General features: G+C 42.5%; 2 protein-coding genes across 2 annotated transcripts; both read left to right on the forward strand.

The window, feature by feature from the left end:
• On the forward strand, positions 1 to 4,630 carry calm2a (calmodulin 2a (phosphorylase kinase, delta)). The gene is made up of 6 exons (XM_077236357.1): positions 1 to 349; positions 1,283 to 1,313; positions 3,297 to 3,440; positions 3,522 to 3,628; positions 3,717 to 3,852; positions 4,141 to 4,630. The coding sequence occupies exons 1-6, from the start codon at positions 347 to 349 to the stop codon at positions 4,167 to 4,169; spliced, it is 450 nt and encodes a 149-aa protein (XP_077092472.1). The 5' UTR covers positions 1 to 346; the 3' UTR covers positions 4,170 to 4,630.
• Positions 4,313 to 23,309, forward strand: stpg4 (sperm-tail PG-rich repeat containing 4). The gene is made up of 8 exons (XM_077237478.1): positions 4,313 to 4,366; positions 6,062 to 6,136; positions 6,678 to 6,734; positions 7,266 to 7,523; positions 8,871 to 8,935; positions 19,618 to 19,663; positions 22,803 to 22,907; positions 23,104 to 23,309. Exons 1-8 carry the CDS (start codon positions 4,313 to 4,315, stop codon positions 23,212 to 23,214), a joined length of 771 nt encoding a protein of 256 aa, XP_077093593.1. The 3' UTR covers positions 23,215 to 23,309.
• Positions 23,310 to 24,192: the final 883 nt, after the last annotated feature.

Consider the following 24,192-nt stretch of genomic DNA (forward strand, 5'->3'; position numbering starts at 1 on the left):
ACACTTTAGCAGAATGTATGACTCCGCCGGTTAGCTAGTTCCACTCAAAACACCCCCCCCCCCCCCCCCCCCCTCTCTGCCAAGCATACATATTCGCGATTTGAAGACGTCGCTATCGTATAAAATCCATCGTACTCTTTACTGTACGCTTACGCATCACAATTGTGACATTTTTGACGATCGTTCCTGATAGGGAAGGAAGTGTGTTGGCGGATGGAGATAAAGCAGGGGGAGGGGTTTATAACCGACCATTAAAGGCGCGTCAGGCACTGTATGATTGCATCCTGTTTTTTTGCCAGCTGCGGACTGTAGTTCTGTGTGGAAATACATCTGTTAAAACAGCGCGATGGTGAGTAAAAACTGTTATGTGTTAACGTGACTGTTTATTTGGTGCAAAATGATGTTATTATAGACTACATATATAAAATAATGCGCGTTACAGTCAGTATACAGTTCGTTGGTATTGAATAGTTATGCATAACGTTATTATTGTATTATTTTTCATTGGATGTATGGGAGTGTTATGGTTTAATGACTGGTAGTGTTCTTCTTGTGTTTTATATATGCGTATTCTTTTTAATTCCATAGGGTAATATCAGTTAAATATTCAATTCTTGCTTTTACATTAAATAATTTAAAGCAACAGCTTGGAAAAGCTTCATTGATAGCCAATATTTAAGGGGCACGTCAGCTGCAAATATGGTGCATTTCTCTTGCACACGCTTATGCTTGAATATCTGCTCATTATCAAACAATCGTATGGAAAGCATTGGACGTCTGTTGTTCTTTAATTCAACGTTCACATGAATCATGAATAAAGTAGTACAAAGCTTTTATGAGCTGTGGAGAAGGGACTGCGCCACCTTCTGCAGTTAGCATTAAAGGGAAAGTTCACCCCAAATTGAAAATGCTTTTCATGGAAACCCATACAACTGGTTGACTTTCTTCTTTAGGACACAAAGGGTGATGTTAGGCACTGACAGTCTCAGTCGACGTTTACTTAAGTTCCATCTGTTTCCCCTCATAATGAAAGTGAATGGAGACTGATGCTGTCATTCTGTCCAACATGAAATTTTGGGGTGAATAGTTCCTTTAAATAGAAGTGAATCAAATCCTTTATGATGCCTAGGTTTTAAACCCCTAGACATGCCACCACCAATATTTAAATTAATGGTTGACCAATATGGGTTTAATGGTTGGTTCCTAAATGATTAGATTTGTTTCCACCAGTGCTTTATATGCATAATTGTTCTCAATGTACGTGTTCTCTTTTTCTCTGCAGGCCGACCAGTTGACAGAAGAACAGATTGCCGGTAAGACATTGCCACCTCCCTTCTATTGGCACATGGTCAGTGGTGTGGATTCCCTGGGTTTTCGTTCTCTCTCTCTCTCTCTCTCTCTCTCTCTCTCTCTCTCTCTCTCTCTCTCTCTCTCTCTCTCTCTCTCTCTCTCTCTCTCTCTCCGTGGATTTATACTATTTCCTTTTATGGCAAACCCTGAGACTTGGTCGGGACACATTCCTCAAATTAATGGACAGGTTGTTGTGGTGGGAATCGCGTAACGTCAGGCTTTAAAACTAAGTGACTGAGTAATTTCCTGGGGCTAGATGTAGATTTCGATGAACACACCCTTCTCTGTTGGAGAGAGTTAGTAACTGCAGGCACTGAGGAACAAGGGTGTGTCCCCTGCTCAGTATCAATGGCTTTGACATGAAGTTACAGTTTCATTGGCTGCTGGTTTGTATTGAGTCATTTCTGACCGGCTATTCCAGATTCTAGCTCATGATGGACTTATATGCGTTACTTTATTGGGACATGATGTTCTTGATGTCTTTATAATATGTTTCCTTGGTGTTTTGGATCCTTAGGGTAATTTCAATGGTTTATAGGAATGCACTTATCTCTTTGCCTCAAATGGAATTGCGTATGTGCTAGAATTGTGCTATGACAACAGATTATTTGTTTCATTTTAGGTGATCTGAGATTCATATTTCTGGTATCGCGTGCAAAGACCACCCTGCAAGATTAATGTTATTTTCAATATGTTGGAGGAAAATAATATGAAAACCTCATGCTTTCAGGATCAATTTGTTTTTTGACTAATGGATCTGATCATGGTTGTGCTATTACAATGAAGAAACTCAAACAGAAATGCTCTGATACCATTTAGGTCATTGTGGTCTGTCTCCATAGCGACAGTGAGGTCATGGTGGTTTATCCATCGAGACATAGTCTCAAAAGTGTTTCCCTGGAGATTGTGTGAGGTCACAGCAGTGTTTCCATACTGCTCTGAAATCTAGATCCTATATTCGCTCAATGGGGTCACATCACTGGATCTCCATATGGTTCAGTGGGTCTCCATAGGAACAGAGTGAGGTCACAGTGCTGGATCTCCATAGAAACGGTGCCTTGGAGTTGATAGTTTGCATAGAAGCAGGGTAAGGTTTCATTTCTGCGAGGGGAGGACAGGCAGTTGTAGCAGCCAGTGGCGTTTTTACATAAACAGATGTCACATTTCTTTTTAGAGGGATTGATATCTTGGACTTTTTCCATTGTAGTTGTTCAAGCCTGTTCTAGTTTGGGTGTCACGTGTTTTTCGTGTGCCTTGCGTAATAAACTGGTAATTACAGACTGCAGACTTTTTCCCATTATACAGTGACTCTTCGCAGTGTTCATTATAAGTAAGGACAAACTGCTTTTTAAAGACTGCCTAACTTGTTGTGCTCTTGTGGTCTCGGGCCCTGAATTTTGAAGCCAACGTGAGACTTAATTTGCAACCTTTTTTTTTTTTTTTTTTTTTTTCTGAGTGCAGCAGCGAGAGGAAATGTATACGCCAGGACATGTTGCTAATTAGTAATTGGTTGCACTGTAAAAGTAGCTGTTACTTTTCGGAATGAAGCCTGGTAGTTGAAAAAGAGAGGATTCATTACGGCAGCTAAAAAGCAGAATAGTTTCATGGCTATTGCATTTTAATAAAAGATTATAATGGATTTTTTGTTGTTGTTCTTTCAGAATAACGCACCGATTATTCGTTCATTTTGACCTGGAAACACGCGTTAAAGTAAATGGGGTCAATCTTAGTTTACTTTAAAAGCTCTATGGTTGAGCTCAAGGTTCTTTTGCATTAATGTCTGAAAGAGCTTGTTTTGAAATTGAGTGTAAAGTGTATTTGGGCTTCCCTTCTTTGGAACTGGCCCCACTGGTTCCTCTGTGTGTCTTTTGTGTTCAGTGTTTGTTTATCTTTGGGAGACTCTGTCAATACTAGATCCTATTACATTTATTTGTCACCCTTCACAGAATTCAAAGAGGCTTTCTCACTCTTTGACAAGGACGGCGATGGCACCATCACAACCAAAGAGCTGGGCACTGTCATGCGCTCGCTCGGACAGAACCCGACAGAGGCCGAGCTGCAAGACATGATCAATGAAGTGGACGCTGATGGTAAGGACGACCACGTGCATCCTCAACCCAAGTGAATGGTAAAAGTTGGGCTTTGTCTGAATTCTTTCTCTTTCTACATAGGAAATGGGACGATAGACTTCCCCGAGTTCCTGACCATGATGGCGAGGAAGATGAAGGACACCGACAGCGAGGAGGAGATCAGAGAAGCATTCCGTGTCTTTGATAAGGTGAAGCTCGTCTAGTTCCAAAATAAGACACAGAATAGTGCCACACAAATTCACGTGCAGTCACTGACCTGGACATCTTGTGCTTCAGGATGGCAATGGTTACATCAGCGCAGCTGAATTGCGTCACGTAATGACAAACCTTGGAGAGAAGTTGACCGACGAGGAGGTTGATGAGATGATCCGAGAAGCAGACATTGACGGAGACGGACAGGTTAACTACGAAGGTGAGTTGACTGAAAAGTTGTTTTAGAACTCATTGTTTGTTAGATCGTGTCCTCAATAAAACGTACAACCACAGCCTATCGGAACATGGTTTGTTTAATATACTGTTATGTGGAGTAGGATTGTTGGACCACTAAGATTCCAGCACATCACAGAAACCAAGCAACCAACAAAATGTCACTAGGCGCAGTCGTGGCTGGTTAGGATATGGTGTCAGCGGGCATCTTGAGTTCATGTTAGAAATCTTTTCATCGTTCAGAAACGGACTAACCCGTCCTATTTCTCCACAGAATTTGTACAGATGATGACGGCGAAATGAAGGCCTTGTACAGATCCTCTCTCTTCTATAAATAATTTGCCTTTTTCTGTTTAATTTATCTGTAAAATGTTAAGTCCCCTCCCCTTCCTCCTCCCGGCTGTCCAAAGGAACTGCATGTAAACTGCATAGGATCTTCAGTCCTCATGTCCCTTTCTTTTGCTGTCATCGTGTTTTTGGAGTGGCGGTGCGGTTACACGGTCAGGTGCTTGTTGCCGCGAAGAGGGGGTTGTGACGTGCAAAAACGTACACGTCACGTCTGTCTGCCCCCCTCATGCGTAGCAAGAGTGGAGACCTGCCAGCTGGTTGTCTTCTGGCAGCGACGCTGGCACGGCAACAATGTAGAGGAGTAACTCTGCATGGACTATGGACAAAGTATATTTTATATATATATATATATATATATATATATATATAATATATATATGAAATTTCTCAGCATTGCACTACTGCAAAAAAAAAAAGACACGGGTGTTTCTACAAGATACTCGTACATAAACTCTTTTTGTATCTGCTGTTCTATACTAAGAACTTGTTTGAATCTTACAGTGCTTTTTAATGTTTTAATCACTTATTCACATGATTTTTTTTATTTCTTTACTTTTTCTTTCTTTTTTTTTAAGCCGCTTAATGGCATTGTCATGCCTCAGATAGTCCATTCCAAGTTGTATATTTGTTTTCCAATAAAATTTGACTATTTACCCATAAAAGTTTCTTTGTTTGCGAAGCATCATTTAGCCTCTGATTAAAAGCCCTTCTGTTAATCATTATGCATCCCAGAGCTGGTTTTTTATAAGTTTGAAATCTTTAAATACTTTACTTAACCGAGTTGTACTCTATTTATTGTAATAGTTCAGATTATTCATTTGTACATCATTATACGATGCATCTCTGAGTCAGCTGGACAAAGTGCTATGTGTTCACAGGATTGGATTGGGGCGAGGCCTCTGTAAAAAAAAAAAAAAAGAGCTCATTAAAGTAATCTTGGATGACAATTGTTGTAAAAGTCATCCTTTTCCTTGTGAGAATACATCTGTTCTGTTCAGAAGTTTGGCCATGTTTATTGAAGACTAGATGCGTTTTAATGCATGTTTGGAGTATGTATACTGTACAAAGATGTAGTATTAGTTATAATATAGTTAATACACAGCTATAAAGTATCATTCATGCACCTCTCCACGTTAGGTAAGCTTTTCAGGCAATCCAGGACAAAAGTATACTATATATATATGTATTTTATTTTTATTTTTTCTCAAGAGCTTATTACAGCGACAGCAGTACACTGAAGCATAGCTTGGTTATTCACGGTATGTCAGTGTTGAAGTGCACTGGTACAGGAGATGGCTCTGACAAACAGTGGACACTGGGCCCTTCAATTGCTTGTTAGAAGCATGTGTTCCTGGTTGCCTAGAAACCGAGCAGAACATTCTGCCATAAACTCCCAGAGAGAGGCTTTCACTGCTTCTGCTGTGCTATTTTTCTGTGTCAAACACTTGTGTCATATGCCTCTTACATACAACAAATTATTATATGAAAAATACAACTCACTTTATATTGTGTCGTAATCCCTTTTAAAGCTTGGGAGATTTATTTTAGAACTTTAAATTGTAGTTTAATTAAAACAGACACAACAATAGTTGTGGGTTGCACCTCGGATAACTTATACAAATTATAAGAAGTGTCTTGAATTCACATTTATATTTTTGATCAGAGAATTTGATGAACAAACTCATTGAGACATTTTTTTTCTCAATGGGTAACAAAATCAGTAAATGTAAATAATAAATACAAAAGCAAACATATAGCAGAAACTTGTGTATCCAGTACTCTCGATTAATAGTTAAATAGTTTTAGTATCTAAGCGACGCCTCTTGTTGTAGAGGTGTCTGTTACAGAAAACAAACAGGAACGACAGAACTATGGCCACGGGAAGAGAGAAAACATTACCCAAAGGGAAATGTATAGATGGGGTAAGTTTTTATATTTGTTGTGGTGGAAGGTTGGTGCATAAGAATTACACAAGAACTATTTCTTTATAGTGCAGGGATCTTCTGCACCCATTTTTGACACAACCACTCAAAGGTTTGAGGGTCGGTAAGATTATATATATATATATATATAGAGATATTCTCTATTTATATATATATTATATCAGATATTTATATTGATAAAAAAGGTTTTTGTTTTCAAATAAATGCGTTTTTTAAATATTTCTAGTCATCAAAGATTCCTGTTTTTAATATTGATGATAATGATAAATGTTTCTTGAGCACCAAATCAGTATATTAGAATGATTTCTGAAGAATCATGTGACACTAAAGACTGGAGTAATGATGAAAATTCAGCTTTGCATCACAGGAATAAATTACATTAAAAAAACAGTTATTTTAAATTGTTATAATATTTTACAATATTACTGTTTTTCACTTTATTTTTGATAAAATAAATCCAGCCTTGGGTGAACACAACAGAATCTTACCAACCACAAATGTCTTTTTTTCTTCTTTTCAGAAACAGAAAGAAGAAATGTACACTGACAGAAGTGGTTGGTGGAGAAACACTATTAAGGCAGGTGATATTTTGAAAAAGATCCAGCAAACAGAAGTAAAAGTAACAGTTGTTCTGCAACAAATATAAGTCATGACAAACACAATATGAAGTGTACTTTACAAATAGCTCCTGTTTCACACCGCACAGGAAAGCAGCTTGTATAATTTTGATGCTCATATTAACAGGTTTCTGCTTTCACACTGCCTGCATAAGCAGCAATGTGTAACCACAGCTTCAACTACAACCTATTTTTGTAGTGAAAAGATATGCATTATGAAAATGCACAAATGCACTTTAAATCTATTCATCATTATGCTTTTAGTCCAGATGAAATAAGCAGTTTATTACACGTTGGGCTCCGTTCTATAATGATTAACAGCCATTCGGGTGATTTCACAATGTTTAAGTGTGTTGTAATAAACAATGACTTCACTCAATAACCATGTTATACTTTGGCTGTTACTAAAGGACATACTCTGTGTAGTATGCCAGAAATGATGTAAGGTGTGAAACAGCCGTAAAAAAGAGGTCTCCTCTTCCTACCATCAGAACTACCCCATTCCAGGCAGTTACCACATCCGAGACTTCATAGAGGAGACAGGACTCAACCCGGTGCCGAGGACGTACAGCTTCAAAGGCCCCGCGCGAAACACCCTCATGTGGACTGTGCGTCCGGGTGGGGATCTGCTTTTGCCTGGGGCGTATAACTTTACTGATTCAACCAATGAGGCTCTGCGGCGCCAAGCAACTTACTCTTTCAAAAACTGCCCCAGACCTGACAACCTCACTTTAGGCCTCAGGGATAAGGTCAGTCAATCACAATGATATATAGGCGTATAAATGCAAGGTGCCTTGAGATCAGTTCAACATTCTGTCTTACATTCCATATGATGTGGGAGAGAGGGGCACAACCTTACACTTTTTGACTTTCTCAGTTTGTGTAAATCCACTAGGGTTCAGAGAATTTATTTTTTCCCCATATTAATTTCACACGTCTAGTACAATTATGGGGTTTTGTTTCATTAATACAGTGTGTACTTTTTTCTTGATTTACCCCGAAAGAATGGAAGTGAAACGTGACAACGTGCTCCATAGGTGGGGTACATTGCAACACGACAGCTTAAAATGTTATCTGATCTAATCAAAAAAATATACTAAACTAAAATATTTTGTGAATAAAATACAATTATTAACTTTTTCATATAAAATAATGGCATTTTTTTAATAATTAAAAATAAAGTAATTTTTGAGTTTGACATCAAACACTGCAAAACACAGCTATAGCATAGTTCAAAGCATCATAATAATTAATAATTTCTGAACATTGACTCTCAGTCTTTATTCACCCTTTTCTCATGGTTTCTCAGTAGAATTCATACAGGTAAAAAATAGCATAGTTCTAATATAATAGTAACGCAGTGTTAGAATGTTCCCCACCTGCGCAACTGTGATTTAAACCCTGCTAGGGTCTTCTGGTGGTTAGATCAGCATTAAAGAACTTCCTCAACTGTGAAATAACAGATTTAAGATTAAAATAATATCAGATTTATCTAATTTTAAATAAACATAATAAAAAACTGATGAAAAATCAACTTAAGTAAGAAATTTACTTTTGTTTAAAGTAATGTTCAGTGATATCTTCCAAAGTTTTTTTTTAATTTTGGCTAAAAAAAAAATCTCTATATAGTGTTGGTATGGCAATTAGTAAGTACACTAAGTTTCGTCATGCTAGCATGTGTGGAAAGTTTTAAACAATGTGTGTTACAACTAGCCCCACATTAGGTTGTGCCCCGCTCACAACTACAAATCAGTTTAATGTAGCACACAATACGATGACTTTTTTTTTTTTTTTTGGTGACTGACACTAAAAACAAAAGCAAACTATTTATCTGATATCAGTAGCTGGAGTAAAGCTTTTACCTTTGAGTATATGAATGAGTATGTCAAAACAATTGTTTGATGTATTAGTTTGTGTGTGTGTGTGTGTGTGTGTGTGTGTGTGTGTGTGTGTGTGTGTGTGTGTGTGTGTGTGTGTGTGTGTGTGTGTGTGTTTGTGTGTGTGTGTGTGTGTTTGTGTGTGTGTGTGTGTGTGTGTGTGTGTTTGTGTGTGTGTGTGTGTGTGTGTGTGTGTGTGTGTGTGTGTGTTTAACGCAGGACATTAACCTCTCTCCTGGTCATTATGATGTTACGGAGAAGCCTGTCCCCAAATCACCCTGCAAGTGAGTAGGCCACACGCTCAGCACGCTTTCACAAATGTCAAGTCAGAGAACGTCTGTACACACTGCAGCTCGGCAATGTTTTTCCATCTCATTCTCAGTTTCTTCCTTTACCTCAAGCAGTTCACAGAACTGCTCTCAGATGCTTTAATACTGGCCTTAACAATAAGGATGGTCCAAAGACCAGGGTCAGTGTCAGAGAGTTTGTGACTTTCCCTTGCCTTTACTGGGTACTTGTTGCTCAAATACATGTTTCAAAACAGACTCAACATTTGGCTTCCTGTGATGTACTGTACTTAGCTGAACACTGTTCTTGCAAATTCTGCTGATTTAAAACTTAATCAATGTGAATTTATCAGGTTGGTTGATATAGATGTGGTTTTGTTGAACTTGTGACAATGAATCTAGAGATTGAAGCATTAATAAGAAGGGGTTTTAAATTGTAATCACAGTCATTGTCTTCCAGTAAAAGTTTAGCCGGTACCGATAGCCGATTATTCAGAATGATATCTGCCGATGCCGATAGTTTGATTTTCTTAAGAAAAAAAAAATCTCTCCCAAATAATGCTGTAAACTAAACAGGGAACCCTCTCATTTGGTACATTACTAAAATATGAGGTTAAATGAACAACAAAAATATTATATTCAACTCGCATTTATTTTCAGATATAATAATTACACACAAATAAAAACTGAAAGGTTAACATAAGTTAGTTTTCATAAACTTTTGTCTTCATGACAAATTTATTCAAGCATACATACTCTTCAGTTTTATATATTTATTATACTTTTTCTTGTATGTATTTGATTATATATTTTTCTATAGCTAAACTTAAAAAATATGAACACTGGATAACTTTCCTGAGGTAAATGCAACGTTAAGTGGCACATTGTTCACAAGCTGTTTTATTGATGTTTTATTGATGTCTTTCCATGGCTGATGTAGAAGCACCTAACCCTGGTTATAAGCCGAAACTTGACATAAACTGTAAGCTTGTCCCTCAAATCTGTTTGGTTGATTGGAATGTTGTTCCAGGATCAACAAAGATATTGATTTAGCAATATTTTGCACTTGGTGAAATCAGGTTCTGCTGACAATCCTGGCTTGAACTAATGGTGATTCATAGGATCAAAATGAGCCTGCTTTAACTGTGCTATTTTTTTTTTTGTTAATGCGTTATTGTTGCGTTAACTTGCCCTAAATTCAACACAAGACAGATTTTCTTCATACGCAGTGTGGGTTGCAGTCTGAACAATTTTTTTCCCGCCCCCTTTTGATTGACAGGAAATATTTGGCCCTGATCACCGGCTCTTGTTAAACAATCGGCCAATGGCTTTTATCAGCCGATACCGATTATTGGCCAATACATTGATGCATCTCTAGTAGCTATCTTAGGTCATGTACCTTGTCACTATTTTTATCTCAACATCACACTGCACTAAGTACTTATACCCCCCAGTTTCACAGACTAGTCCCAGACTAAAATGTATGCATGAGCTGTTTTAACTGAAAGCAACTTGCACTGAGATATCTCAAAATATGTCAGTGCCATTGTTTTGTCTCAAGATGCACACCAGTAATGTTTTTTGAGGCATATTTATCAAAGCTACTTACGTCCTAATTGAACTAAGGACTAATCCTTAGCCCTGTCTGTTAAACAAGCCACACACTTATACACAAGACTAAAGATAACCATTACAATACAGCCTTGTTTTAGATTAATTCTAAAACAGTGGTTCTATAAGAAATCAAAACAAGCTGTAAATTAAGCTAAAACAAATGAAAATCAAGGTATTTCTTATTTTAATTCAGCCCTCCAACCGTGGTTTTTGTCTTTGAAATAGCAGTATTCAAAGACTTGAAAAATCTGTACGAGAAGCCTTATTTCAAAAGTGTGATTTATAGACCTGGAAATTTCATGTAAATGAAAAAACTCTTTGTGTCACGATTCCCTGTTTCCCTGTGTTTCATGGGCTCTTATTTTGATATTATTTTGTCTTGTTGTGCCTATGTTCATATAGAATACAGGGTTTTTAGTCATTTTTGTGTATCTGTGTAAATGCGAAGCGTTTTGACAATAGTCAATGGTGTTGTCTGTACACGGAAAACTCAAAGGAAACGTATGGTTGTTGTGTAAACTAACTTACCCTTAGTTTCCAATGCAATCCTTGTTTGTTACCATAACAACTAATCACTTACACCTGTCCTTCATTTAGCTTCTTGTCATCTTGTGTATATAAACCCTCAGTTATTTCTGTTCTTCGTCTATGTCCGCTTTGACGTGTCCAGTTTAAACAGCTTGGAAAGTTGAAGTCTCTGTACAGACTTCAGAAGTATATCAGAGTCGGAAATAAGTGGATGGTTTATTTTAATTAGTGATGGGAAACCGAGGTTTTCTGAAGCATTTGAGGCTTTCATCAAATTGTGCTGAAAAAAGGTTCTTTTAACACAATGCGCATTAGTGACAGCTGGTGGTCACACTTGTTTTCTCCACCATATCTAATAAATCAGTGCAGAGCAGAAAAAGCACATGACCAAACAAAGCTTCGGAAGTCTGTGAGGTACAATAGTGTAATGCAGATAATGTAATGCAATAATAGAATAATGCTACCTATCAGATTGTGCTACCAACACTATATTTGCATTGTTTTAAAGGTAGGATTAGGGGTTTGTTCAGAGCATTTTGTTTTGTAAACGAGGCACAGTGTAATGGAGAGTTCGCAAGAAACTTTTGTTGATTAATAAACTGTATTGGATCTGACAGCAGATTTCTAGCTGGACCAGCTGTATTTTGTTTATTAAGCGTGCAGGGCAACCACCCATAATAGCATGACAATAATCTAGCCTTGATGTCATGAACGTATTGTTACTAATTGTTCCGCATTTGTCATTGAGAGCATATGACATAACTTAGATATATTTTTAAGATGGAAAAATGCAGTTCCCTTTCGTTGTCACTCCGAGTTACATCGGATGACGACGAATGGGGTTTCGCTTAGAACACCTATCGACTTCGAGTATTACAAAACGAGCCAATGGCAAAGAAATGCCATGGGTCTGCGGAATTTGCATAGCGTATCTCCGCCTTACCTCGTGGGTATAAAAGGAGGACGCCGGCAACATGCAGATATATTTTTCGCTTCGGAGCCAAGAATATTTCTTCACTCCACAGTCATCTCTTACTTCGGTCTACGAGACGAGCTTCTATCTCCGATGTTGGTGTGACGGCGATCTGCAGCGAGCTCAAAGTGCCTGCTGATCTGTGCAGGGATCTGCCAGTGTGTGTGTGTCTCCCTGTGTGCTTCAACATCGCGGAGTTTTTTTCTCCTCTCTTAAAAGAGCTTGCACGCGGCACGTCTTTTTAAAGACGGCTCGCCCATGCATCTCTGGTTGCAGCGGACTGGTATCGGACTCTGATGGGCACGAGCGCTGTCTAGTGTGTTTGGGCTTTGATCATGCTTGAACAGCGCTCGTGGATGACTCATGTTCTCTCTGGGAACGTGATCATCGCGTCATATATAGGTCGAGACTCGGTGAACTCGCAAGAGTGAGAGTCCCCTTATCCACCCCCTGATCTTCGGCTGGTGGCCAGGGTGACCTGAGGGTGTTGGTCTGGAACAAGGCGCCGACTCTGTGTACGCGACCCCAGCCCCCCTCTTTAATGGCGGTGCCCGCTAGCGAACTGATGATTCCATGAGTCTACCCTCGGGTGGCCCGTGTGTTTTCATTTGAAGCTACAGAGGATGATGCTGTGTCTGTAGCAGCATCACTAGGAGGGCTTAATTCTTCTGGAAATGACGACTCGTCACAGCTGCCACCCTCTGGTGTGCATACGGCTGTGCCTGAGTCTGACCCGGAGATGACGGCCATGCTTTCCCGGGACGATTGGTTTTTGGGTGAGGCCGCCGACCCGCGTCCACGGCAAACCCCAATATCTTTCCTCCCGGACGTGCGTGATGAGATCACGGGTCCGCTCGTTGGTCTCATCCGCCTTTCCTCCCCTCAGGGGCCGCTGCCCATGGGTACACTGGGGTCCCCCCGGTTGAACGCTCTGTTGCCATGCTACTGTGTCCTCAGAGTGCTTCCCGGCGCAATCCTAAGCACCCGTCCAAAGCCTGTAGTTCTTTTCGTCTACACTAATCTGTGGCGAAATCCTATAGTGCCACAGGACAGGCAGCCGCCTCACTGCATCCCATGACCGTTCTGCTGGTCTACCTGACCCAGATGCTCATGGACATGCAGGAGGGCGGGACTGACCCGAGGCTCTTCAGTGAGCTGCGCGCCGCCACTGACCTTGCTCTCCGAGCGACGAAAGTGGCCGTACGCTCTCGGAGTCAGGTGATAATCACCATTCTGGGGCTGACCGGTCTGATGTGCACAATGTCGGGCGGACCCGTCTGCCTGAAACCCCCATCTCCCAGGTCGGCCTCTTCGGCGGTGCGGTTGAGTGCTTCTGCCCAACAGTTCTCAACCGCCCATGAGCAGATTGAGGTTATTCTGCCCGACGGCTCCGCCGTCCGCTCAGATTCCTCAGTCTGCCCACCGCCGAAGGCGCCCTCCTACGGTTCCAACCCCGCCCGTTCACCCGGGCCTGGCTCTGGAAGACCGTAGGGGGGATGCCACAGCCCTCTCCAGCCCCGCCCCCCGCTAAACGCCGGGTTAAGCGGCACTTTTGAGATGGGCTGCTCAGAGATGAGACTCAGTTCTTTCCAGGAGTTGGTAGCAGGGCCACTCCTTTCCCCGGTGGAGGGCTGGCGAAGAATCCTTATTCAGAAAGAACTGACTCTCTCGTCTCTGAGCATATAGAGTTCTCGGACGACACAGAGCGCCGCCCACAAGCCGTGCTCTCCTCGTCCCCCTCTGTCCCAGAGGCGGTTAACACGGTGTGCCGTCCACGGACCGCTTCGCCCCTGTCCCCCTCTGTCGCCAGACCCCTGACAGAGCAGGCCCCAGTGGAACGCTGATACTTCCCTGGCCTCCTCTGTCAGGGTGCGGTTATGACCTTGCCCCCACACCGGGCCGCTATGCCGTCCACGTCTGGGCCGGTCATTCCACTTCGCTGCACCACCGGGGGGACGTCTGTGGTTCTTGACGCCGCTGGCACAGTTGGGAGCCTGCCTAGAGCTTCCTTTCTGTTCCGCTGGGTCACGCGAACCGTCGGCTCGGCTTGCGATTCAGTTCGCACGGTCTCCCCCCCAAGCTTCAGGGGAGTCTGCTCCACTTTTGTCGGGGGCTATGCCCCTATCATAGAGCGAAGTTTGCTACCCTACTGGCGATGGGTGCGATTGAGACTGTTCCTCCAGCCGAAATGAGGTCCGGGTTTACAGCCCCTACCTCATTGTCCCGGAGAAGACTGGTGGGTTACGGCCAATCCTGGACCTACGCATCTGAACCGCTCCCTTCACAGGCTGCCGTTCAAGATGCTCCTGGCCAAACGCATTTCTGGATGTGTGCGGCCACAGGATTGGTTTGCAGCTATCGACCTGAAGGACGCCTACTTTTATGTCTCCGTTCTCCTTCGACTCAGACCATACCTACGGTTTGCTGTCAGGGCACGCGCTTATCAGTACGCTGTTCTCCCATCCGGGCTAGCCCTGTCTCCTCGCGCCTTCACAAAGGTTGTTGAGGCAGCCCTTGTTCCTCCAGGGGAACACGGGGTTCGCATCCTGAACTATCTCGGTGACTGGCTTTCTTAACTCACTCCTGAGACCAGGTTTGCGAATACAGGGACCCAGTGCTCCGGCACCTAGCTCGTCTGGGCCTTCGGGTCAACTGGGAAAGGAGTAAACTTTGCCCCGTGCAGAGGAGCTCTTTTCTCGGTTTGGACTTGGTCGCCTTCTCCACTCAGCCATTGCTGACTTGCCTGAGACTATCAAGCGCAAGAGTGGGGTTCCACTGAAGTTTTTTCAGAGGCTCCTGGGGCATATGGCATCTGCTGCCGCGGTACGCTGCTCAGATTGCTTCATATGAGACCGCTTCAGCTTTGGCTTCGCGACCGAGTCCCGAGGTGGGCATGGCAACACGGCACCCTCCGAGTACCAGTTACTCCGACCTGCCGTCAGTACTCACCCCGTGGTCGAACCTCAGTTTTCTACGGGCCCGAATGCCCCTGGGACAAGCTTCCCGGCATGTTGTTGTCTCAACAGATGCCTCCACGGGCTGGGGCGCCAATTCGCAATGGACATGCTGTCACACTCTCATGTTGAGCAGAAATGCTCCTGAAAAATTCTGTGAGATTTATCACACCCAGGTGTTGAGCAGAAATGCTCCTGAAGTTCAGTGAATTTCTTCACACTTAGGTGTTGAGCAAGGTTGCTCCTGAAGCTCAGTGATTCTCGCATGTAGTGTTGAGCAGTATGGCATGTCTATTGCCTCGAGTTGCTGGCAGTACGCCTTGCCCTGCACCGCTTCCGGGCGTTGCTCAGGGGTCAACACGTACTAGTCCGATCAGACAGTACCGCCACAGTAGCGTACATCAACCGTCAAGGTGGTCTACGCTCGCGCCGTATGTCGCAACTCGCCCGCCACCTCCTCTTATGGAGCCAGAAGCATCTGAGGTCGCTTCGAGCCATTTTCATTCCCGGAGTCCTGAACTGTGCAGCCGACGAGCTCTCACGGCTTCAGCCCCTCCCTAGAGAATGGCGACTCCATCCCCAGTCGGTTCAGCTGATTTGGGACCAGTTCAGAGACGCACAGATAGATCTGTTTGCCTCTCACGACTCGACCCATTGCGACCTGTATTATTCCCTGACCGAGGGCACGCTCGGCACGGATGCACTGGCGCACAGCTGGCCGCGGGGCCGCAAATATGCATTCCCCCAGTGAGCCTTCTTGCGCAGACCTTGCGCAAGGTCGGGGAGGATGAGGAGCAGGTCATCCTGGTTGCCCCTTACTGGCCCAACCGGACCTGGTTCCCCGAACTAGTACTCCTCGCGACAGCACCTCCCTGGCCGATCCCTCTGAGGAAGAACCTTCTTCCTCAGGGACGGGGCACCCTATGGCACCCTCGTCCCGATCTCTGGAACCTCCACGTGTGGCTCCTCGATGGGACGAGGCAGGTTTGAGTACCCTACCACCAGCGGTGGTGGCTACCATCACTTCCGCTAGGGCATCGTCCACGAGACACGTCTATGCGTTGAAGTGGAACCTCTTCGTCAGCTGGTGCTCTTCTCACCGAGAAGACCCCCGGAGATGCTCGATCAGCGTTGTGCTTTCCTTCCTTCAACAGGGGCTGGAGCGAAGGCTGTCTCCCTCCACCCTGAAGGTCTATGTTGCCGCTGTTGCCGCACACCATGCTCTCATCGAAGGTAAGTCGGTGGGGAAGCACGACCTGGTCATCAGGTTCCTGAGAGGAGCGAGGAGACTAAATCCGCCTCGCCCTCCTCTCGTTCCCTCTTGGGACCTCTCAGGGTTTCTAACTGCCCTGAAGAGTGCTCCATTTGAGCCCCTGCAATCAGTCAAGCTTAAATTCCTTTCTATGAAGATAGCGCTCCTGGTTGCACTGGCCTCCATCAAAAGGGTAGGGGACCTGCATGCATTCTCTGTTGACGAAGCGTGCCTGGAATTCGGGCCGGCTTACTCTCACGTGTTCTTGAGACCCCGGCCTGGATATGTGCCCAAGGTTCCTACCACTCCCTTCCGGGACCAGGTGGTGAACCTGCAAGCGCTGCCCCTGGAGGAGGCAGACCCAGCCTTGGCACTGCTCTGTCCAGTACGCGCTCTCCGCGCCTATGTAGACAGAACCAGTGTTTCAGGACCTCAGACCAGCTCTTTGTCTGTTATGGTGGGAAGCTGAAGGTAAAGGCTCTATCCAAGCAAAGGTTGTCTCACTGGATAGTGGACGCAATTGCTTTGGCTTACCAGCAGCAGGGTCGATCGTGCCCCCTTGGTGTGACTGCCCACTCCACCCGGAATGTGGCGTCCTCTTGGGCTCTAGCGCATGGCACCTCGCTAACAGACATCTGCAGAGCTGCAGGCTGGGCGACACCTAACACATTCGCCAGATTCTACAATCTCAGAGTGGAGCCATTGTCCTCTCATGTACTCGCTTCAACCAGCTAGTACTGGACCCGCTCAGGTGTCTGCGCTTGCTCGCCATTCCACTCCACGGACTGGATACGTGCGATTTCTCCTCAGGTGAGCTTCTCCGAAAGCCCTGAGTTCCTCCAGCACTCCTGACGTCGGCGCCAGTGTCTATTGCCTGCGCGTCGGCTAGGTGCCTCCCGTGTGCATGGTCCCTCCTCTGAGCGACCGCCACATGTGTATTTCCACTGTAAGCCTCTCTGAGCATGTGTCTTTCCCTTGGCAAGCCACCTTGCCACCCCTGGGGTTGAAATATTCCACCTGTGGCTGGATACCCCAGTGTTCTCCATATGTTTCCTTTGGGTCATGTGTATTCTCTAAGTCCCCCCCCAATGGGGGTTGGCATTAATTGCATACTTCCCCTAGCTTGGGATATGCTTCCCAGTGTACCTTGGTATTCCTGTGATAAATGGAGTCCTTCGTCCAGTCTACGACAGGGATCTCGATTTACGCAGGGCAGCTGAGAAGGTGGCGTGATTAGACTGGTAACCCCATTCGTTGTCATCCGACGTAACTCGGAGTGACAACGAAAGGGAACGTCTTTGGTTACGTATGTAACCCTCGTTCCCTGAGTAGGGAACGTAGACGTTACGTCTTCCTGCCACTTTCCGCTGTACCGCGGGGATCGCCTGAGCTCAGTCTTGGCTCCTCAGCGAAGAAACATATCTGCATGTTGCCGGCGTCCTCCTTTTATACCCATGAGGTAAGGCGGAGATACGCTATGCAAATTCCGCAGACCCATGGCATTTCTTTGCCATTGGCTCGTTTTGTAATACTCGAAGTCGATAGGTGTTCTAAGCGAAACCCCATTCGTCGTCATCCGACGTAACGTCTCCGTTCCCTACTCAGGGAACGAGGGTTACATACCTAACCAAACACGTTTTACAGATACTAGAAACGTGACTTTCAAATGAAAGATTGGTATCAAAGAGCACACCCAGGTTACTAAACCATCAAGTGTTAGACAGTATTCTAGGTTATTACGTGAAAGAAGTTTTTGTCCAATAATTTGAATCTCTGTTTTTTCAGAATTAAGTAGTAGGAAATTACTAGTCATCCATTTTTTAAAATCAGCTATGCATTCCGTTAATTATAGAGCTGTGTATCATCAGCATAACAGTGAAAACTAATGCCATGCTTCCTAATGATATCTACTAAGGGTAGCATGTACAGAGTGAACAGCAAAGGTCCTAGCACTGAGCCTTGTGGTATGGCATACTGAACTTTTGTTCGATAAGAAATCTCTTCATTTACTGCTAACCAACATTACTGCTATTAAATGCAGCACTAAGATCGAGTAACACTAATAGCGAGATACAACCACAATCAGATGATACGAGCAAATCATTTGTGACTCTAATGAGAGCTTTTTCAGTTTTATGGTACGGTCTAAATCCTGACTGAAAATCCTTGCAGATTACATTTCTTTCTAAAAAGGATCATAGTTGTGAGGATACTGCCTTTTCTAGTATCTTTGACAGAAAAGGTAGATTTCGAGATCGGCCTGTAATTGACTAATTCTGTAGGATCAAGTTGATCAATACCTACAGATTGGCATGGGGTACTTTCCATAAGATAATCTCTCAATGCAAATCAAACCAGCTATTAGGCTAACTGAAATAAAACCATGCCAATCTCTAGGTATGGTGAAGGGAATGTGATGTTTGGGGCTGACTTATACCCCCAGTATTTTAAGAAGGAACATTTATTTATTTATTTATTTATTTATGATACATTATTCATTCACAAAGAAAATTGATGTTCTTAAAGGTTGGATTTTCCCTTATTTTTGTTAATTAAGGCATTAAGATCAATGTCCAAAAGATGATTTTTTATTCCTCTTTTTAGTCAACTTTAGCATGGGTGTGTTCACTTATGCTAAGCACTGTGTGTGTGTGTGTGTGTGCGTATATACTGTATATATATATATATATATATATATATATATATATATATATATATATATATATATATATATATATATATATATATTATTTTTATTTTATTTATATATATATATATATAATGTTTGTTTTTATTTTTGTGCAAAAACGTTATAAACATTATAAGTGAATCTTAAGAAACATGTTCAAATCAAATATCAACATAAATCAATGTATGATGGCCCCTTTAATTATTTGTTTTGTTTTAGTTACTTTATATAGTTATTGAGTATAGTTAGTACAGTAATTATTTCAATTGTTGTGTACAATTAATCATTTGAACATCAACATATCCAGCCAAAATACTTCAGTGAAAGTTTTTCTTTAGAAATGCATTTGAGTAAAAGTAGAAGTATCCAGTTGCAATACTAAAAGTTCCACAAAATAGTGTGAAATACATAATTTTTACACCCTTGTGAATTATTCTTTCTTACACAAATGAAAAACAAAATGAAATATTTTTGTAGTGGGGGCCAATGAAAGTATTAATAGAGCAAGTACAAATCTGAAGCCTGATTGAACAAATAGCCAGGTAAAAAAATAACAAATTATTGTTGAAGCCTGAAGTGTTTCACCTGTGTTTGTTGACTCTTTCCTCTCCTCCATCCTATTTGCACCATTTTATTGTCTTCTCTTATGACACTCGTTTCTTATTGCAGGCACGTGATGTTCCGCTCAGCTGTACAAAGGGTCAGCTTTCTCCCGGTAATTGTCCGGTTTCATTGTGAATAATATAGTCTAACCTATTATGTGTAGGCTATATTAAATGCTTTGCCTGTTTTCCCCCAGAATGGTTTAAAGCACGTAGATTCCTGTGAGAGAGTTTCACTGATGCACGTCAGTGTTGCACCGCACCGTGGCCTCAGTGGCTGGTTATTCGAGCTGTGCTGGCAGCTGTCTAGTGTTGACGGAAAAGTGAGGATGCTAAATCATCCTCTGGGTCTCTAGGGTGAACATTAGGGCTTTGTGCGGTTGTAGAAGGGTGTCGTTTCATGTCAGACAAGTGTTTTGTCAAAGGTTAAGTAGCAAAGAAACCTCAAGCTTATTCTTAAGATGACAGATCAACAGCAAACAGGAAAATTATATTACTCAGAGGCTGAAATTCCATAGTTTAAGGCTGGAATACAAACAAGACTGAAGACAATCTGAACAGATTTTAAAGCACTATGGCATCATATACTTGCAGACATAGATGGGTATAGAGAAACATTGGGCATCATACGCTAAATGACTGAGGATAACACACTAGCAGACTTTAAAGTTGTTCACAACAAAAGCCGCTTTTTCACCGTCTGGCTGAACGACTCTAAGAACTCTAAGACTCTAAACACAATTGGAGGAATATAAAAAAAATATCCTGGCTCTTGCAAGCTTTGTAATGGGAGTGAATAGAGCCTGTGATTTTGAAGCTCCAAAAAGCACATCATCCATTATAAAAGTAATCCACACGGCTCCAGAGGGTTAATAAAGACCTTCTGAAGTGAAGCGATGCGCTTTTGTAAAGAAAAATATCCATATTTATAATTTTTTAAACTATAATCACTTGCTTCTGGCAACAGCCATACGCGAGTCTAGTTCTGGTGGAAGAGTGACCTCTGAGTCTGACCCGACCCACCAGCCACTTATTAGGTACACCTGTTCAATTACTTTTTAATGCAAATATCTAATCAGCTAGACAAATGGCAGCAACTCAATACATTTAGGCATGGTCAAGACGATCTGCTGAAGTTCAAACTGAGCATCAGAATGGGAAAAAAATGTGATTTAAGTAACTTTGAAAATGGCATGGTTGTTGGTGCCAGACAGGCTGGTCAGAGTATTTCAGAAACTGATGATATTTTTACGCACAACCAGCTCTAGGGTATACAGAGGATGGTCCAAAAAAGAGGAAATACCCAGTGAGCGGCAGTTCTGTGGGTGAAAATGCCTTGTTGATGCCAGAGGTCAGAGGAGAATATCCAGACTGGTTCGAGCTAATAGAGTGGCAACAGTAACTCAAACAACCACTCATTACAACTGAGGTCTGCAGAACAGAACAATACATCAAACCTTGAAGCAGATGGGCTACAGCAGCAGAAGAACACACCGGGTTTTACTGTATATGCTAAAAAGTTGGCCAGTTTAGTTCCAAGTAGTATTGAAGTAGTAAGCTACCCTTACAAGTTTACTTCTACTAATACCAGTGTACTAGAACTTTGAACTTTTGATATTTGATATAGTACATTGATATTAGTATTCTTAAAATTCTTAAACAATACTTAAAATATACTTGAACTTTACTAAAGTGTATAATTACTAAAATTAACTTGAAGTATACTTATTATTCGTACAGGTAAGAACAGACTACAATTCACACAGGTTCACCAAAATTAGACAATAGAAGATTGGAAAAATGTTGCCTGGTCTCTTGAGTCTTGATTTCTGCTGCAGCGTTCAGATGTTAGGATCAGAATTTGGCATAAACAGCATGAAAGCATGGATCCATCCTGCCTTGTATCAATGATTCAGGCTGGTACTGATGTAATGGTGTGAAGGATTTCTTGGCACATTTTGGGCCCCTTACTATAATCAAATGGCCTCTACAGTCCAGATCTCATTCCAATAGATAGAGCACCTTTGGGATGGGGTAAAACGGGAGATTCCAGTCGAGAAATCTATAGCAGCTGCTTGATGCTATCAAGTCAATTTGACCAAAATCATTTCCAGCACCTAGTTGAGTCTATGCTATAAAGAATAAAGGCAGTTCTTAAGGCAAAAATGGGTTCAACCCGGTATTAGTAATGTGTGCCTAATAAAGTGGCCTATACTTCTTTTGTTTGTAGATAAATCTGCGTTTTTGAACAATCACTTGATTTAATGATTCAATGACTCACTCACCAGTTTAGCATTTAAAGCTATAAAAGGAATGTGGATCACATAGTTCATATTAATGTCTCTGGTATCCTGGCAGTTGTGAGCAGTGAGCCCAGTTTGATATCTTTTCTCTGAAACTCAAGTGAGATTTTTTATTCCTGTGTAGTTTTCACAGGTTTACCTTAAGGCATTTGAAAAGACAGAGAAAGCTTTTTTTGATATTGATATTTTCTTCGAGTTGTGAGTAGCTTGTTTTGGAAGGTGTTGAATATGGCTTTTCTGCACAGGAATCCCTTAATGAAATAATAAGCTCAGTGCCTCTTCAGACATGTGTAGTATGGCACAGCTATCCACTCTTGTCCAGGGGAATGCCGAGCTGGCTGGCTGTCCCATAGAAGAAGGGTGCAATGGCCTGATGCCTTTAAAACCAACAGAAGTTGACCTCATGAGCAAGCAGGCAGAGGGAAGTGAGTTCCACTGCAGCCAGCATTAACACCTCCAGCATAGTTCAACCTGCCACACACACCACTGCACAGGCCAGCTGGATCAAGTGAGGCTGCCGGTGGAATCAAATGGCATGTAATGATAGCAGACAGCTTCTGTAAGCAGTGAAAGCTCTTCTTCTCAGCTATGCTTTTGAAAGCACATAAATAGATCTATATCTGTGATTATAGAGTCAAGCAAAGGTTGATGAAGTGCTTTTTTGGAGAACACTAATTAGATTTTTTGATCTTCGACTCTAAAGGAATATTTCAGGCCGTGGAACACAAAAAGGCAAGTTTATCAGATTGTCCTTGCTGCTTTTTTAGCATATAATGAAAGTGGATTGCGATTTAAATTATTAAAGGTCCAAAAAAGACAAAAAAGCTCCATGAAAGTTTCATAAAAGTAGTTGACATGACAATTTTGGGGTGAACTATTACATGAACTGGTTAATTAAATAAAATTAGAATTTCACTTTTGTTGACTTGACTTCCATTAATGGATTTAGAAGGAAGGACCAGCGCCTGGACATTATAATCCAAGGCCAAGCACGGGCATTGCAGTCACTTCCTGCTTTAGGTCTACAGTACCACGGCTGTACAGTGTGCATTCGGTGAGCTCCATTTCCATCCCTGTTCGATAACAAGCTCTACAACCCTACATTAAGTCTTACAACAGCAAAGCTAGTCTTAGGGCCATCGATTTACAACACCAAAATCAGTGTATTGATTATCATAAATGGGATGAATGTGCATGTTATTAAGTAAAATGGGGCTAAAAGTCTTCGTTATTTTGCCTTTTATTGACAGGGAACTCCCGGACCAGGTGTGCATGAGCCCACATGGCACAAAGGTCAACGGCTCAGCACTAAGGGCAAAGTGGACTGGGCCTATGACCTCCTTTTTCGCAACACACCATGAACTTTGCCCTCTCTTTTGTCTGACTTTCCCACATGTATTCCTTCTAGTAATATTTCCCATTCTTTTGAAAGTAGGGTGTTGCCAACTAGTATGCGACTGACCTTGTTGAAAGGTGGTTGAAATAATGTCAGTTGTTGTTTTAACATTGAAGTATGTTAAAAACGTTTCATGCTGAATTTTTGCAAAAAGGTAAAGAAAATATGTATACATTTTAACAAGTTTTGTAAGATACGACATTGAAACAACATTGTAATATTAACATTGATTCAAGTTTAATAAAAATTCTATCCCTGCAATCTCTGTTATCTCTGTTATGTCATGAACCGACTGTGTGGCTGCCCATGTAATGAAAAAATCTTTGTGATGACTCTCACATTCACATAACTCATTCAGCCTGAACAAAGAGATCAGTGTCACACAAAAAAACGTCTTGGTTACTAATGTAACCCTCATTTCCTGAAGGAGGGAACGGGAGATGTAACGTCGACGTGACGATGTAATTGGGATCGCCTTGAGAGACCAATCTACTTCGAGAGTATTAAAATGAGCCCATGCACATTGGCATGCGATAATTGCATCAGCTGCTCTGCTTGCAGCGCAAGCATATAATGAAGAGCGGATGCGTTGCATATTGTTTTACGCTGAGGAGCCGAGACGTGTTCGGCCGTACAGCGATGGTCTGCAACCGTGGCAACGGGATGTTACGTCTCCCGTTCCCTCCTTCAGTGAACGAGGGTTACATTAGTAACCGAGACTTTCCCGTTCAGTTGCTCACATTCGACGTAAGGTCGACGTGACAACGTAATTGGGATCCCATAGAAAATGCCACGGTTGCTGCCACATCCAGCGCCCTACGCAAGACTCTCAGACCCCCAATTGGTTGGGGTGGAGGGCCTGCGTAGAGGGAGTTCGAACTGCTGTTCCATTATAACCCACACAGTGGAACTCTTGGATAACACTGGGAAAGCTTGCCGCTTC

The sequence above is a fragment of the Siphateles boraxobius genome, unplaced genomic scaffold (assembly GCF_051911475.1).
Source record: "Siphateles boraxobius isolate OS27281-9 unplaced genomic scaffold, OSU_SipBor_1 20, whole genome shotgun sequence".
NCBI classification, from domain to species: domain Eukaryota; kingdom Metazoa; phylum Chordata; class Actinopteri; order Cypriniformes; family Leuciscidae; genus Siphateles; species Siphateles boraxobius.